Raw genomic sequence first — 17,846 nt, forward strand, 5'->3', positions numbered from 1 at the left:
CATGTTAGAAGGCTGATCAAGCTAGACTGTCTGCTATTGGTGGAAGATGGAGAATACAGGCAGACACACAGTTTTCCCCTGAGACTTTTTATTTCTAGGTCATCAATGGATGATGCCACCCACTTTGATGGTGGGTCTTCCCTTCTCAGTTGATCCTGTCTGGAAACTCCCTCTCAGCACACACAAAGGTTTGTCTTCTAGGTAATCCTAAATTTCATCAGGCTGACAATCATTCTAGACTAACCATCATATGTGCTATCTCATGTGCTACACAAGGTTGGTGGCAGATGGTCCAGGATGACCATGAAGCTGAAAAGGTAAGGGATTCCCTTTGTGCCTGAACACCTGTCCCAGAATAAGCCTCAGAGACTTCTGTATTTATATTCTACTGTTGCTAAAAAAAATTATGGTGAAGAAGCAGCTTATGGACACCCTGTCACCAACTCAAAGTTCTACCAATCCAAGTGCAGTATGTCCCACCTACATTCTTTTGTTCTTTAAAGAAATCCACTTCCAGGCTCTTCAGACTGTAGGCAGAACTCAGTTCTTTTGGGGAACAAAAATGAGCCTCTATTTGCTTGCCATTTATCAGTCAAAGACCACACTCATCCTGGAAGCTGACTCTACATGTGACATGGCCCCTTACATATCCAGAACCTGCAAGTGAGAATCTCTCATGTGTTAAGCCCCTCTTTCTCTGAGCCCCAATGATGTCTGTCCACAACTAGACCAAGATTCCAAGGGCTTATTTGATAAGGATTGACCTTTCTGGAATGCTCCCATGTAAAGTCCAACTGATTTGGAACCTTACATCTGCAAAAGCTCATACTTGTAGCATCTAGATCCAGTGACAGAACACATCACTGGGAGAGAAAACATGTACAACAGAGGCCAGGAATATGGGAGGTCTTCCTGGACTTTTGCCCTTTGATATAACAGCCCTCTTTTGCTTCAAAGTTGCCACTTTACAGGCAAGTAAACTATTTTCCCAGATTGTCCAGTTTTTCCCCACAGCATCTCCATGCAATATTTCTGCAAGTTCCTGTGAGTCTGTTTTAAAATCAAATGTCAGGGCTGGGAGATGGCTCAGTGTGTAAGGCATAAAGACCTGAGTTCAGATCCCAGAACCCACAGTGGGTTCATGCATCTGTGCAGTACATGCATCTGCAAACCTTTTATTGCTGGGATAGGAAGCTGAGACTGAAGAATTCCTGGAAGTTTGAGGGACAGATAGCCTGGTATAGACAGCAATAAAAAAAAAAAAAGAGATCCTGTTTCAAGGTGGAAACTGAAGTCCAACATTTGAGGTTTTCCTCTGAGTCTCACATGTGCAGGGCACAGCCTTCCTCCCCAACATCTTTAACACAAAATAAAAACTTTAAAAGTCAAATGTTATCCAAAAGAATCATTTCTTCAAAATCGCATTACCAGTGAGTGAGAGATCAAGCCAGGCATCTAAATCTCCCAGAATTTTGACATGTCCTTCTGCCATCCTAAGCTGTTACACAAGCTATTTCTGAGATGCTGGCATGTCTGAAGTCCATGGTATTTACCTAGACCAGAGATTTTCAGACTTGACTTTGCTTCAGGAATACCTGTGGAATCCGTAAAAAATTCTGTTTCTGTGGGTCTGGATGGGTATCTGAACATGAGCATTCATGATTTTCCAGCTGTCTGTACTAAAATCCACTGACTGGTCTGGGCTTCTTTTGCTAGTCATAAAAGGTAGTGGTACACATGCCGTGTTGAACACCAATTGGTTCGTATTTGTCTTACACACAAAAGGAACCCGTTTACAAGAAGTGGATTCATCCTATGCCAATGAGTTTTACTGCAAAGCAATGGCTGCAAAACCCAGACCTAAGGAGCTGCAGAGATGGGTATTCACATACTATAACATGAGAGGGCATGTAAGCAATATTTAACTTCAATCCCATCTTTGGCATGCGTAAAACAGACCCCCAGACTTATCCACAATACAAAGAATGTGTGGTCATATCTCCTCATAGAGAAATCAACGTTGAGTTACTCTGACTCCTGGAAATGGTAAAGTAAAATACAAAATGTGGATGAAGAACTGCAGGATCACGGGATGACCTTAGGACACTGCCCACTCTGTTATAGAACCTGGCAAGCCGGCAGACACAAACCCCTTTACCAGCTTATCTCAATCTCTTTCAAGTGCCGTCCCTCAAAGGAGGGTGTACACATAGCTGGCTCCTCATAAATTAGTGATGTCCACATCTAATTTATATTAGAAGACATGCCCCCTTGACTGACACTGGTAAAAGGGGCAGATCAAATATTTCAAAGTTGAGTAGCATGAATAAGCAATCAAAAGAATTCTACTGAAAGTAAAATCCTTAGATACTTCAAAGGCATCCCTTCAGGAGAGGTGACCACACTATCCAGGCAGAACACTCACCAGACCTCTATTAGAGCATTTGAGTATATTCTGCTCTACAACAGGCTAAGAAAACCGTGGGAACAAGCTTTCCTGGGAGTAACTTGATGTAACCAAACTCCTGGGTTTGTAGACAGTGTTGTGTATGAACTCCAAACAAATATTTTTGGTCATGAAAGCCCTAATGTGTAGTACTATCATTAGGCCTGTTTATATTTGGACTTCAAGATTTAATCAGCGCCATTTTCTCTTGAACTGTTTATTGCCTATGGTGGGAAACCATGCAATTTTCCAGCACATATGTTCTGCTGGTGGGAGCTCTTTGAAGCCACTGTCTTGGACCCATGCAAAACCAGAGGAAGTGAGTTCTCGGCAGCTTTGCAGCTTGGACAATTAAGGTGATAGTGACAGTGACACTTGGGGACACATGCTGATAAAAGAATATAAATCCCTGGCCATAACTAATATCCTGTATCTGATAGGTCAGCGTTTCACAAGGAAGGGAGCTTTCTGCCCTACCCCCCTCAATAAAATACAGTTCTGAATGCAACTGAGAGACTTGCAGATATATGCATATTTTATAGCAACAGCAAAAAACAAAACAAGACAAAAAATCAGAACAGATATAAGCATATTAACCAGGGCTTGGGGATCATCTCTGAAGAAGAGTGTAGAAAGAGCCAGAGGAATGAAATGATGCTTTCTGGACACAACAGGACAGTTACATATATGAACCCACAACACTTGTGACAGCATGAACATGACCTGTGCAAGCTCAAGCCAGACAAAACACCCAGGTGGAGGAGAGAGGTCAGCCTGAAGTCCAACCTCTAGCTGAGAAGCTATTGGCAACTGATAACTGCCAAGTGAAGGAGAACTGAGAGCTGCAAAGTATGTGACCCATGGTAGCTGGCTCACATTCAAGGGATGGCCCCACACCTGAGAGTATTTGGGGCAGCACAAACTGGCCTGGATTTCTGTTTATGTAAGAGGACACTAGGTCGGGTGGGAAGGGATCTTGGAGGAGTTGGGGAGGGGTGAAAATGACCAAAATAAAAAAAAAAAAATAACTCCAAAGGCAGGCATTTTTAAAAACCTAACTGTGACTACCATGACAAGGATACCTCAATATAAGTGCTAATGAATACAACGCTCTCCCCACACAATAAATTTATAGCACATACAGGGTACAAATACACAGAGTTGATGTAGAGCTTCAAACTGGTACCTGTCAAGCCCTTAGTTCACTCTGGATCATCCTAGATCCTCTCTGCATTAACCTACCCATGAACATATAAAGAAAAAGAGGAGGAGTTTTGTTTTGTTCTTGTTCTGATGAACAGAGCCATTACTTCAATGACACCTCAAGTCTTACAGACAGGTGAAGGCAAATAAAACCTAGAACCCCACACACTTGTTCTTTGCCATGACACATCTGTGGCATTAGAGATGGATAAGTCAGATGAAATGACTAAGTCATGAACCCAAGGAAATGTCTGAATCACCTGGAACTCAGGAGGCTCTGTTTTCAGAAGGAAGCCAAGAAGAGGAAGGTATGGTTAAGAGAATAATGGAGGAGGATGTGATTACATCGCTGGATGGTTCAGGCCCACCTTTGCTGAATGCTAGCAATCCTAGTGGGAAAGAAGGAAAGAGGGAGGGAGATGGAAAAAAAGGATAAAAATGGGAAGAGAGAATGGAGATGGGGAAGAATGGAGGAAAAGAAAGCAAGCTAGGGGAAAAATGAATGGGAAAAGGACAGAAAGGATAAATTTGAACCATTCCAGAAACACACACATTTATGTACATAAGCATACATATACACATGTGTCTATACATATGTGTTGAGTGTGCATATAATTAAATGTGTGTATATATGGTAGTTTGAATGAGATATCCCTCATAGTCTTGGGTACACTTAGTCCCCATTGGTGGTGCTATTGGGTAGGTTTAGGAGGTGTCGTCCAGCTGGAGGGAGCACATCACTGGGAGTGGGCTTTGAATTTTCAAAGCCTCAAGCCATTCCTAGTTCAGTCTTTCTGCTTGCAGTTCAAGATGTGAGCTCTTAGCTGCTCCAGCTGCCGTGTGTGCTGCCTGCTGCCATGGTTCCCTGTTATGATAGACGCTTATCTCTCTAGAACCATGAGTCCAAATAAACCTTTCCTTCTATAAGTGGAGTTGATTATGGTAATTTTATCACAGCAGTAGAAAAGTAACTAATATTACACACAGAACACACACACACACACACACTTTCACACACACAGAATATATTATATCATATGTATCAATATATGTAGTTTGAGATAAAATGTACTAAACACTGCAGTCCCAAGCAGTTCAGATAAAGTATACGCCACTTGTTCTAATATTCTAATAATTGCTGTATAATAATGATTATTATTGCAAACATTTCATTCGGAAAAGCACTTGCACTCAGGCTGTTGAAAGGAAGATAACAGCAAGCAATAGGCTTCTATATTTAAGTGCCAGTCAGCACACTAGCACTTAAGATCTGAAGTGACAATTTCTCTCTCTCTCTCTCTCTCTCTCTCTCTCTCTCTCTCTCTCTCTCTCTCTCTCTCTCCCTCTCTCCCTCCCTCCCTCCCTCCCTCCCTCTCCCTCTCCCCTCCCCCCTCTCTCTTTTAACCAGGCACTGAAAAAACGACATGGAAAAGTAAATACAGTGGTTCAGGTCCTACTTCTGAATAACCTGCTGACTCTGTATATAACCTGGGTGTTCACATTGAATAAAGCAGACAGTCTCAAAATTGGCCCCAATGGGTGCTGACTGGTAACTTTCAGCTTTTGTACTGAAGTGTGGCATCATGATGGCACTCGGAAATTTTGGGATCTTAACAGAACTGATTTTTAGGTTAGGGAACTTGATCATCCAGGGGGAATTGTCATGGACATCCATACAGGGTGTTTCTTGTGACCAAATATTTGTAAGCCCCACAAGCAAGGTCCTATCCACACCTTCACCTTAGGGTGAGGAAGTCAAGCCCACAGTGGGTGAGGGATGAACCTGGCTGTGCAAGGAAGAGCCGGCTCTTCAGAGTCTGAAGAGAGAAACCTGTGATCTACATGTTGATCCCCTTCCTCCTCCTAACCCACATCTCAGCCATCTTTCTTCTTCTATTATTTTCTTACTTGAGAAAATGTTTCCTTTCCCTACAAGACCCCCAACCTTCACAAGAGGATTGCCAATACCAAAGAAATTCTTTTCCTGTTCTTACAGGCCTGCCTGGAAAGGCTTCAGGACAGGGGGAAAAGAGTTCAATGGCCATTTCCTGCCCAGACCACCTCCTAGTTCAAAGTCAACAATCAAACAGGGAGCAGCTACTGTGTGACAAAGTCAGCACTTAGTCCAGTCTCCCTCACCCTCTGCCAGCGGCCATTTCCACTGAACACATGAAAAACCCGAGGCCTCGGGAAGCAAGCTCAGGATGCCGGGATATCCAGGATGCCCAGCCAAGGACCCTGGAGTCAAATATGGCCGACAGAATGATCCAGAAGGAATGGTACTTAGTGGCCATATTATGACAGGCAGGTAGCACAGAGGGAGTCTGGGCCCTTCCAGCTCTCATGAGGGACCCCTCAGGCTTGCCTTAGCTACTTTGGAGTCCAACTCTCTGGCAAAAACTTTAGTCTTTGGAAATTTTTTTTTTTTAATTTAGCTTGGCCTTTTGCTCAAAGCGTTGTTAAAAGCAAATAATTCTCTTCACAAATCATGTCTTAGGAGAGCACAGAGGAGAGAAGCCAAGAAAATAAAAGGGTCCTTTTACCCTTGATGAATTGAATAATAGCCTAAGAAAACATCTTTGATTTGAGCCAGCCTATATTAAAAAACATGTAAATACAATCCAGCCTAATCTGTAATTTCACATGATCCTCTCAAGTGACCATGACGTTCCAAGGGGGTAGATGTAATTCAACAACCCCTGCTAGCTAACAAGGCCCCACAAAGCAGCAGAGCCACAGGCTAAGGGCATTTAACTTCAGCCCTTTTATGAATGGAAATTGGCTTTCTAAAGTTGACGCGGCAGGCAGTGACCAGCGACAGACAACTCAGTGACAGCTTTCCGAGTTATAAAATACTTTTGAAAAGGAGACATCAAAGCTCCCTACCGCCTATTCAAATCCAATGGCTTCGAAAGCTCCTCGCAGGGACCCAGGCTCTCCTGAGAATGGTCACCGCAGCAATCACAGGCTGCAAAGGCCACCACTGAAGAAAAGACACAATGGGACATCGGGGCAGCAAGCCATGGAGCAGACAAAGGAAAGAGAAAGCGAAAGAAAGCAAGCGACAAAGTTGGATGGTGCATGGGGAATCCAGGCTAGAAGGGATTCTTCTGCCCTCCCTGGCTGTGGTACCCACTCTGCTGGGAGCCTCGGGTAGAGTGAGGAGCCAGGACAATGAGCCAACACCAGACAGAAGGTTTAGCGGCAACAGCAAAGCAGCCTTCCCTGTGATCAGCTGGTCTTTGCAGAGATTATCACAAGTCAGCAGACCCATGCACTGTAGAGCTGAGCAGACCTGCAAGGGCAGTGACTGCTTATGTGTGTGTTATGTTTCCACTTGGTAGCCATGTGAAGAATAGAGCTTGGTTTAGATTGAGTTTATTAAGCAAAAGTGTATTTCTCCAGGCAGAACAAACCATGGTCATCTGAGAGTTCGGGTACCAATAAGTGCAAAATGACCTTAGGCCCAGTAGTTGTTCTTTACAGCAAAACAGGGAATCTTGGTATAAGGTATCAACCAGAAGTACAGTTTTAAAAGAGTTAGATTGGTCAGGCCAGTATTGACTCCATCTTTTAGAGATAGAAAATACATGCTAATGTATTAAAAGATATTAAATGGTCAGTTACATAGGATGTAACAGTTACACACAGCCTGGGCCACATGAGACATTCTCTCTGTCTGTCTGTCTGTCTGTCTGTCTGTCTGTCTCTCTCTCTCTCTCTCTCTCTCTCACACACACACACACACACACACACACACACACACACACACACACACACTCAGGCGCACATGAGGCTCATGTGAAGAGAGGTGAAATGGCTCTGGATATAACACTCAATTGATAGAGTACCTACCTGCCTAGCATGCACAAAGCCCTGAGCTTAATTCCCATCACTACATAAAACCAGACATGATGGTGTCTTCTGGTATTTCAGCACTCAGGAAGTGGGGCAAAAGGATCAAAAGTTCAAGGTCATCCTCAGCTACATAATAAATTTGTGGACAGCCTGCATGCTTAACTCTCTTTAAGCCTAGTGACCGTGAAACTCTCATCCCTAGAGGTTTTCTTCACACTTAGGATACAATACAGAATTGAGGACAGCACTATGGTCTTGTCACCATGAACCTATGCAGAGATGTTCTTCAAAAGGGAGAAAAAACCATGACCAAACATGCTGGAGAAAGTCTAAGTTTAAAGGGAATTAAAGAGTTACAGGTGATGCAGGACTTTCTGACTCACTGACGTGCTCATGCACGCGGTAGTGCTGAGGGGTGGTGTCTGGTGCTACCTTACCCAGCCTCTCCCTTTTCTGAAGCTCTAGCTTGTGGCCTCTTTGCTCCTGAACTCTGCTGAGCCACAGCTTAGTTCAGATTAGGATGGGAATTTTTAGGTCTAAGAGTCCTGTTGCTGTTTCTCTTGCAGGTGTGTCTAATCCATAGCCCATGGGCTATTTATAGCCAAGCATAGCTATGAATCCTAAACTTACTTAACATATTAGGGTGTGTGTGTGTGTGTGTGTGTGTGTGTGTGTGTGTGTGTGTGTGTGTGTAGAGAGAGAGAGAGAGAAAGAGAGAGAGAGAGAGAGAGAGAGAGAGAGAGAGAGAGAGAGAGAGAGAGAGAGAACTGGATACATGTCAACCATGGACTTTGTAGATGACAATGTCTTATTACAATGTCAAAAACATTAGACACTAGCCTGGAGAGATGGCTCAGCAATAGATAACTGTTAAGGATACTTGCTACTATTTCAGGAGACCTGGGCTTGGTTCCCAGCACCACATTGTGACTCACAACTCCCTGTAATTCCTGTTCTAGGGGAGCCATCATGATCTTCTGTCCTCTTTGGGCACTGCATGCACACAGGGTACATACATGTGTGCAGGTTCAAACTCAATACACATAAAATAAACATAAATCTTGTTTTTAAATAAAAGGTTAGACACTTCTGTCAGTGTGTTAATGACGTGTGTGTTCTCCTCATTCACAGCTTTACCGTCTGTGATCAGAACGGTGTCTACCATGACAGAAGTGATGACAGAATCAATGAGTTCATGCAGCTTTCCCATACAGCCCCAAACACAAGTGTTGACAGTAGCTAGTTCTCAAATACTAAATACACCAAAATCATTCAGAAAACTATACATTTCTGGGGCCAAATCCTAGTTGGAAGAAAAGGGATCCAAAATTTTAGCATGTCAGACAAAGCTCATCATACTCTACCAACTCACTTTTTTCTTTTTTTTAAATTAAGAATTTTTTATTCATTTTACATACCAATCACAGATCCCCTTCTTCCCTCCTCCCACCTCTCCAGCCTCCCCGCAACACTTTTTTAAAAAAAAAAAAAAAAAAAAAAAAAAGATCCCTAAAGTAGAATGTTTTCAAAGAGTAAAATCTTTGAAGAAATATACAGTCTAACAGAAAATGGAATTAAAGAACACAGGTGAACATTCAGAGTTGGTCAGTTTCACAGCAAGGTGAATAGCCTTGGCCATTCGCACGACCTTTCTCATCACTGCAGTGGGTAGAGGCTTCAGAGAGTAGAAAGGACATATGTGGCAGAACTAGCTAAAGACTAGGTTAATATGTGAGCCCGTGAGTCTGTGACAAAGGCTGTAAGTCCAAAATACACTCACCAAGTTTAACGTCACCAGGTGGAACGGGCAGGCATGACCCAGAACAAACATTCAGAATTAAAATCCAAGAATCACCTGCAAACTTAATGGCAGGCAAAATTCACTTGTTCCTGCTTTGTGAATTATTTAAAGTAAGGGAACAACCCCCATGAACTCCTTAAAGTGAATTCTGTTGGCTTGGCTTGGTAGCTGTACATTCCAAGAAAGTATTAGAAATATTTTAAGCACTGGGTAATTTTGAATTATTCAGGGAAACCCCCTGCTAGAAAAATTCCAGCTAGAGTGTGTATGCCCACCTTCCTGCCTACAAGAGGACTATATGTATTTTACTACTATAATCTTACTACCCTTCATGTTTTCTTCTGAGGTTTCCCTAACAGTCTAGGTAGAAGCTCGCTTTCCTGCTGGCACATTGCCAGATCATTTAAAGGTGACTGATTACTTTCCTAATACATTCTGCAAGCACACTGGGAGATGGCTATCCCATCTAAAGGGATCCCGAAGCCAACAGTCTAGACCTACTCTTAAAGAGACCCCAGACAGAAGCTTGCCATGAAGCTTCACGTCGCACAGTGTCATTCATCTCCTATCAGTGTCTGGATCAATTGATGAAGAATGGTCATATCCTCTGGCATGTTAACTTTCTGACCAGTCACTCCAACAAGCCTATGAGACACAAGTCCATCTGCTGACCCCTTGGATCACCTACAATGGTCAGAATCTATCACTGCTGCTGTCAACTAAGCTTAGGGGAGTTATGAGCCTCCCTCTTGACCAAAGATACTCCATAGTGTCTGTAGGTAGCGAGAAGAGGGAAGACATGGCCATTCTCTTTATCCTCATCTCTCACTGCCCTCTCAATGTGGTACCTTTAAAGGTTTTCACGTAACGTGCTTTTTCAAAACCAAAGAGATGATATCAGAGTTTGATAGCCACAGTAAAGAGGGTACTGAGCTAGTAAGGGTGTTTTGCTTAGAACTCTTGTTTCTCTCCACTGAGAAAGGAACACACATCACTATTTAAGTTGAAAACATGTATTATATATCTTGTCTATACACAGCAAAGAGAACATTAAAGAAAACATATAAATAGCCAAGACACCTAAAGGTGGTGCTTCACTCGTTAACCATCAGAAAGATGCAAATTACAATGTGGCATCTGATTCACACTTGCAAATGACTAAGATGGAAAAAGCAGACAGTGTCAAGTGTTGGTGGGAATAGGAAGCATCCAGAACTTCCCCACATACTATTAAGTGTAGATTGGCACCGCCATCTTGAAAAGCTGATTCACAACACCTGCTAAAGCTTCACCTCTGCCTACCTGGATACATCAACTTTACTCTTGGGTATCTATCTGTCCCACAGAATGACAACAACAACAACAAAAACAAGCAAACAAACAAACCATTATAGGATCCTCATACCTGGAAGTACATTATGATTCTATTTAAGGAACAATTTTCAATACGCCTAAATAAATCACATAATTTTTTAGGACAAAATGGTCACCTCATGTGGACAGTAAAGAAGGCAGGAACAACTGAGGGCCTTCTTGGGGGCACTAACAATGTCCTGTTTGATCTAGGCTTACAAATATGGATATAAACTTTGTGAATATTAATCAAGTTATATCTTTAGTCTTTGTGTTTTTATATATGTACATTTTAACATTTCTATGCAGATATTACCCTTCAACACAGGTTACAAAATTAATATGGATCAAGGTCACCACTTGCCAGTGAGCATTCTATCCTTTCTCATCTTGTTTCTTACTGTGTGGAGTTTAAGAATTGCACAGGTGTTTGGTGGGAGAATGGGAAAGGGATGGTAGCAAACTTATGATAAATAAATTTGATTGTTCCCCACCTCTTACCTAAGAGGCTCTACCAGGGTCAATAAATTAGATCACTGGAATCTGATGCCTGGAGATTGTAATGATCTCAGAAGTCATCTCACTTTGCTGATGAGAGCCAACCAAGGTCCAATGATGTCAAGGTAACTAAGTCCATACACCTGACTTGTTGAAAAGTAAGGACAACCTGCGCCTTCCACAGGGCAGACCTCAATGTCAGTTGCTTCTTTCACACTTGTGAAAGGGGGAAAACTTTAACCCATTTCATTCTTCTACTTTAGAGGATAATTTGTTCCCGAAAGATCACCTGATGTCTATTATTGAGATAACTGATCAGAATCCCTACCACCCAGAAAGAGCAGAATTCTGAGTACTGAATGTGGAGGTTACATTTTGTAAAAATGAGAAAAGCTAGAGAACTTCACACATAAATTTTTTCCTCTCAATAGGCCTGGGGTGAAATCTCTCCAGTTAATACAATTTTTATTACATTTTCAGTTTTTATTTATTTTGTATAGATGGCATATGTGTGTGGGTTTGTGTGTGCCACAGCATGCATGCAGAGGTCAGAGGAGTTGGTTCTCTTCTTCCATTAAGTGTGTGCCAGGGATTGAACTCAGGTGATGAGGCTTGGTGGCAAGCATCTTTACCTACTGAGCCAATTCACAGGCCATACTACCTGTTTTAGAGATGAGGAAACTAAGGTACGAGGAGAACCCTACTAGTTGGTGCTGGTTTGACAATGGGAACCTGAGTTTACTGCTGTTAATTGTATGAATGTTTGGAATGAGATAGTCTAAGGCTCTGTGATGGAATGCGTAATCTTTGAAGACTTTCAGAAATTGGAACAGGCAGAAAGAGGGAAACTGTGCAAAAACAGCAGAAGACTCATTACAATAAAACAAACAAACAAAAAAACTATGTGTCCATGCATGTGTGAGCACACATGTATGTGTGTAACCATGTCATAACGCATAGGGATCTGATGAGCCAGTCATCATTCAAATGAATCTAGATTAGTTGGGAATTGCTAAAACATTGTTTTATTTTGTAATTTAAATACACTAAAGAATATAGTGACTGTGGTTATGGTTTTGGCTGGATTTCAGGACAACACTATGGAAAAAAAGTTGTTACTGAAAAATCTTAACCAGTGAAGAATAGAGGAGCCCTCATTCACTCCCAGTCCACACCCCAAACCACACCTCTTGCTTAGGCAAGCTGTATCCCACATGTACATCCCCCAAAAACTCCAAATTGGGTTTTCTCACATGTTCCTTCTTCTGGCCATGCCACAGCATGATCACCATGTGTCTCTAATACCAACTCTGCTGTCAGTCTGAGATATTTCTTTCAACGCGACATGAAATGAAAGCCTAGGATGCTATTTACTGCCTTGTATATTTGATTGGATTCTGAGTATCGTTTACATGGATATTCTTGGCCTGGTGTTTGACATAGAAAGATTATACAAAAAGGAAATCATGCTTGTCCCAAGTGCTTTAAAAAGGCCTGCCTCCCCGGGTACCGCATTTATCCTGCTAGTCCACACACGCTGCCCCATATTCTAAGAGGATGCCTTCTGTAAGCAGTGCACCACCAAGAGATTTTTAGAAGAAAAACAAAAGACCCTCCCATTCCATCAAGTTGAAGGTAGGTTAACTCTGGCTGCTGAGTGCAATTTTAGATTGAAATGCAGTTTTCCCCTTTCAAAGCAATGGAGACGCATGTAGCCTGTTAGATTTATAGAATTCCTGGTCTCCCAAGACTTTGCAAAGCGAATGGCATCCATCAAATTAATTTCCTTGGGGATCGTCTCAAACATGGAGAATGAAAGGGTCCAGGCCATTAAACATCAAAAGAATGCTCTAAATGCTCATTAAAGTTCTATTATATTTTCTTCTTTTTTTTCAGAGAGCAGATTAGATTAATTCAATTGAGAATATTATACGTATCAAAGCTGACAGTGTGAATGTGTGGAGTTGGCTGGAAGAGAGCTTAATGCTGCAGACATCTGTTCATTCAAGTTACACAAAACACGAAAAGCATGAGCTCCATTAGACTGAGGCAGACTTACCAAGCCGGCACACGTAGACACAGCAACAGAGGACGAACTGTCATTTCTGATAAATCCCTGATACAAACACTGTTGCACCTCAGGCTCCCGAGTCTCTGAAGCACCGTCCTTTCCAAGTACCTGGACTATAAAGTGACTGCTCAAGATCGCCGAGGGCTTAAGCTCTAAGTGCAGATCCTGTCCAAATGCTGAAAAGCGGTAGTGCAGGCAGCTGCTGGCACCGTGTGCCGAACGCCTTTTCCTGTTGTGCAAAATGTCGTGTGAGATATATGACCCGCCCGAGTCCACTTCTACTGGCGTGACAAAGACGTAATCTGTAATGGAAAAATTAGGCTGTCAGCACCCAGGGCCCACGATGCCAAAGGGTCAGTTTCCAGCAGGCTGCCCCAAAGCCCACAAAAAAAAACCTTGTTCCATGCACCTAACAGCGAAGAGAATTCAGAGAGGCTGGTGTGCACTGCATTCTGTGCCACCAGGGCTCTGCCAACCTAAACTCCTATACAGCTACAGCTGTGGAGGGGACTCGGTAGTGAAGCACTTGTCTAGCATGTAAGAAAATTCTCCTAAACCTGTAAGCTAAGTGCAATTCTGATCAATTTCAAAGATATTTGGGTGAAAGGTCAATATTCAGTCTGAAAAGAAATACAGGGACTCTTCATGTATTAGCCATGGAGCAGATGTATGTAGTTGTTTATTATTATTATTATTATTATTATTATTATTATTATTATTATTATTGACAAAATTTAATCAATATATAGCCACAAAGATTAGTAAATGGGAATTTTTCTTCTGGGAGATTGTTAATTTTGTTTAGGTTGAACTGGGGATGGAAACCTTTCTGGCAGAGTTCAAACCACAAATAACTCACAAAGTATGCAGCTTCTGATGATTCCTGGGCTCATTAACAAGGGGCAGTCAACTCTCTCTCCCACTGCTACTACACATGAGAACAGGATGCCAACACTTGGATCTCCTTTACAGTTTCAAGCAGCTTCCACTGGGGACTCTCCTGTTTAATCTGAGGCCTAAAACACAACCTAGGCAGAAACCCGCCTCCAAGCCTTCAGAAGCATCCTAGATAGAGGCTGATGTTTTAAACTGCTCAGACATGTTGGAGGGGGTGTGGCGGATCAGGGACACCTGGAAAGGCATGTTTAAAAATGCCTTCCCCCTGGCTCCCCTGAGCAGCACTAATTGCTGTATGATCTGGGGGTGGGGTGGGGGGGCTGGACAGCTAGGAAATAATTTGCTGTGGGAAAGAGCGGAGTCAGTACACTGCTTTCTTTCACAAAACATTGGAATTGAAAAGCATCGTCCCAGAAGATGACGTGGAGCATGCCCTGTGCACATTAAAAAAAAAAAAAAAAAAAAAAAAGTTCTGGGTTTCCACTTTCGAGGCACAGAATGGGAAACTAATTTGGAAAGTGTTTAGAAAGATTCCGAACAACTAAGAGGCATGTTTGAGTCACTTGGGTCCTTGGCTCCCAGAAGAGAAAAGAAAAGAGAGAGAGAGAGAGAGAGAGAGAGAGAGAGAGAGAGAGAGAGAGAGAGAGAGAGAGAAGGAAGAAATTTTCCTTCCCTGAACAGTCAACAATAATGAAATGAAACATCATTAAGAGATGCTAAGGAATCAGGAAGTCTTACAGTCTATAGGGATCAATACACAATATTCTAATTAGGCTGACATTAGCAAAGAAACCCCAATCTTACAATATGCCTTGTTTCTTTCTGGACCATTTGTGAGTTTTTAAGGTGTAATCAACTCTTTTATGGCTCTTTTCACCCTCTCTTCTTTTAAACTAACAATACCCTATCATTGACAAATTTTTCAGAAAATAAAAGGAAAAATGTGTTTCCCTTAAAATTGAGGAGGACACATTTTAGTTCTCAAAAATTCCTGATATGTTGCTCTGCAGGTATGTGGCTTTTGATTAAAGCCAGCCTTCCTTCCTTTCTTTTTTTTTTTAAAGAGAAGACTTATTTTCTCCATCTACCAGAGTCAGAGCTGACTACATAATAGCCATTTCCGAAATATGTTCCAGACAGTTTCTACAGTGTGTGTTTCTTACCTCCTTGTGCACAGCCATCTGAAACTCCACCTGCCCTTACCAGGGAGTGTTAGCCAGCCATCCCAACCCCTTATCCCCTACCCACCCCAGACACCTGCTACAAGTTTGTTTCCATTCAGTCCTGTTTGGGAAAGGGGCCAGTGAGAGGTCCCTTGTAAAGAATGATGTGCTGTGTCAGTTCAGGTGCTAACAGGGGCTGGGAAATGTAGCTCAGTGGGTGAGTTCTTGACCGACCAACATGCACGAGGCTCTGGGTTCAATCCTCACTACTATATAAACCAGGTGTGTTGGACATTCCTGTGAAACCAGCATTAGGGAGTGGGGGAAGGAGGATTCTAAGGTCAAGGTCATCTTCTCTGTAGTTAGACTACATAAAATCCTGTCTCCAAAAACAAAACAAATAAGTCCTTATAGGCCATGCTTGGAAGAGAAGGGCGTGCTGGCCATTAGATCCTGGTGAATAGGAGGGAAGTTTTAGAAACTTCTGACTGACTCTGAGTGGACAAAAGGTAAATTTCACACGAGAGTGTGCTGCTGGGTCTCTTGTCCTCTCACTACCCATTCTCTGCAAGCCTTTGTCCCTAATTCTAGCACCTTCCAGTCCCAGAATGCCTCCTTGCATCTGGACAAGAGGACTCAATCCTACAAAGATGACAATTTAGAATCCAGAGAAATCCATGTTGGCCAGTCAAGTCTTGCTCAAGAGCCCGGAGCAGACATGAATTGTTCTTCTGCAGCTGGTGGGAAACGCTGGAAACAAGGGTTTCCCCCTCTGGGAGTATCGCAAAGTTAATAAATGAGAAAAGGTCGAGTGTACTCTGGACCTTTGAAACGGGGGGGGGGGGGGGGGACGGGACAGGGGACGACGACGACTTAAGAGACAGAAAAAAGGACCTAAAACACCTTGTGCTAGCGCTTTCCACCAAAAGGCATCTTTGGATGTCCATGGTACAATGTCAGTGAAGAAAGAAGGGAAGGACGACGGGAAAGCGGCAGGAGGGGAAACGGGGCGGGGGGGGGGGGTCACCCCCTCTCAGCCTCAACTAGAGTTAGTTTCTGTGGCTTTCCCAGGGGAGGAAGGAAACGAAGGAGCCTTTTTATCAGTTCCCTACTCGGTGCCCACTTCCTTTCTAATTTCTTACTTAAGTGTGGATTATTTTTCTTAACAAGCCATCTGTGAAGGAGGGAAATTGTTTTCTCATCTATGTGACTCGCGGCTTGAGGCATTGATTTTTCTGATAACTTCACAGACCTTGCCACGTTTCTCCTCTCCAACCAGGGAACTTTTTTTTTTTCAGACAGCACACACCTGCCAGGTTAGGAGGTGCACCTTTTCTAACATTTCTCTCTCTTGAACACAAAGGGGACAGAGTGTGAGGGATGGTGGAGGAGAGAGAGAGAGAGAGAGAGAGAGAGAGAGAGAGAGAGAGAGAGAGAGAGAGAGAGAGAGAGAGAGAGAGAGAGAGAGAGAGAGAGATAGCAAATACGAACCATCATTTAATCCGCTGCCACCGCTGCTGCTGTCACTGGCTAAGGCGACGGCCACCGAAGCACAGCAGAGGCAGCACAGCTGGAGCGCCTGCAAGAGAGAAAAAGGTGACACCCGTGTGTGAGCAGCGCCGCGGGTCGGGTGCCTCCCAGGTCCCGGCTGTGCGGCGCGCCCCTCGGTGGTGGCACCTGCCTTGGCCAGACGCCGTAGTCCCGCGGGGCCCCACGGCGGCCCGGGACCAGCGGCCCGGAGGGCGCACGCGAACAGGAGGGCGCACTCCATGGTCAGGTGCGGACGCGGTGACTGCTGGAGGCGCGCATTGTCCCCGAGGGCCGCGGAGCCCCAGGTGCGGCGCCAGGTGCGAGTCGCCGCTGCAGCTCACATGGCAGCGCTGGAGCCTGTGAGCCTCCTCCCTGATCCGGCCGCGAGAGCCTGCGACGCTTCGGGGTACAGGGGTCTCCCAGAGCCGGGTCTGCAGCGCCCGTGGTAGGGAAGCTCTGCCGGTGATGCCCACGGGTCTGCTGCGCGCGTGTCGGTGTCGGGGTGATTGTCTGCGGCTCGCGCAGAGCAGCGCCAGCTGGCTCCCCTAGCGCGCCCGAGCCTAGCGCCCGCCTCTCCTCCGCTCGGTGATTGGCGACCCGAGGCTTCCCTGGGCTCGTCCGAGCTCCTGTACTGCAAAGGGCGTGGGATTCCTGGGCCTGGGCTCCGAGGGAGGGGAAGGAGGGGGCGGGGAGGCCGGGTGGGAGTCAGGGGAAGGGAGGGACCGATGCCGAGCCAGGAGAGGGAGGGCAGCGCTCAGGGTCCGCCTTGAGATACCAGCCTAGGGGCACAGAGATGAGCTGAGAAGCTGGAGGCTCAGGTAAGGGGTGTGACTTCTGGACAAGTCTTTCGGCGATGGCGAAGAAATCCAAGGTTCACTGGAAACTTTCTGCAGTTTTCTCTTTTGCCGCATCCCCGGCCCTACCCTGACCAGGTGGGAATCCTGAACCTTTGATAAAGAGATGTGCAACCTGAAGCTTGGATGAACTCTAGGTCACCCAACTGCCCAAAATCCCACCAGTAACCAA

At 44.2% G+C, this 17,846-nt stretch overlaps 1 protein-coding gene across 1 annotated transcript in view; it reads right to left on the reverse strand.

Moving 5' to 3' along the window:
* Adamts18 (ADAM metallopeptidase with thrombospondin type 1 motif 18) overlaps positions 1–17,413 on the reverse strand; it is a 144,980-nt gene extending 127,567 nt beyond the window's left edge. Inside the window, exons 1-3 of the mRNA XM_006974065.4 lie at positions 16,972–17,413; positions 16,782–16,869; positions 13,219–13,532 (exon numbers count right to left, since the gene is read on the reverse strand). Of these exons, the coding sequence (XP_006974127.1) occupies positions 13,219–13,532; positions 16,782–16,869; positions 16,972–17,061 (492 nt within the window). The 5' untranslated portion in view covers positions 17,062–17,413. The remainder of the gene's footprint in view (positions 1–13,218; positions 13,533–16,781; positions 16,870–16,971) is intronic.
* Positions 17,414–17,846: the final 433 nt, after the last annotated feature.

The sequence above is a fragment of the Peromyscus maniculatus genome, chromosome 5 (genome assembly GCF_049852395.1).
Source record: "Peromyscus maniculatus bairdii isolate BWxNUB_F1_BW_parent chromosome 5, HU_Pman_BW_mat_3.1, whole genome shotgun sequence".
NCBI lineage: Eukaryota > Metazoa > Chordata > Mammalia > Rodentia > Cricetidae > Peromyscus > Peromyscus maniculatus.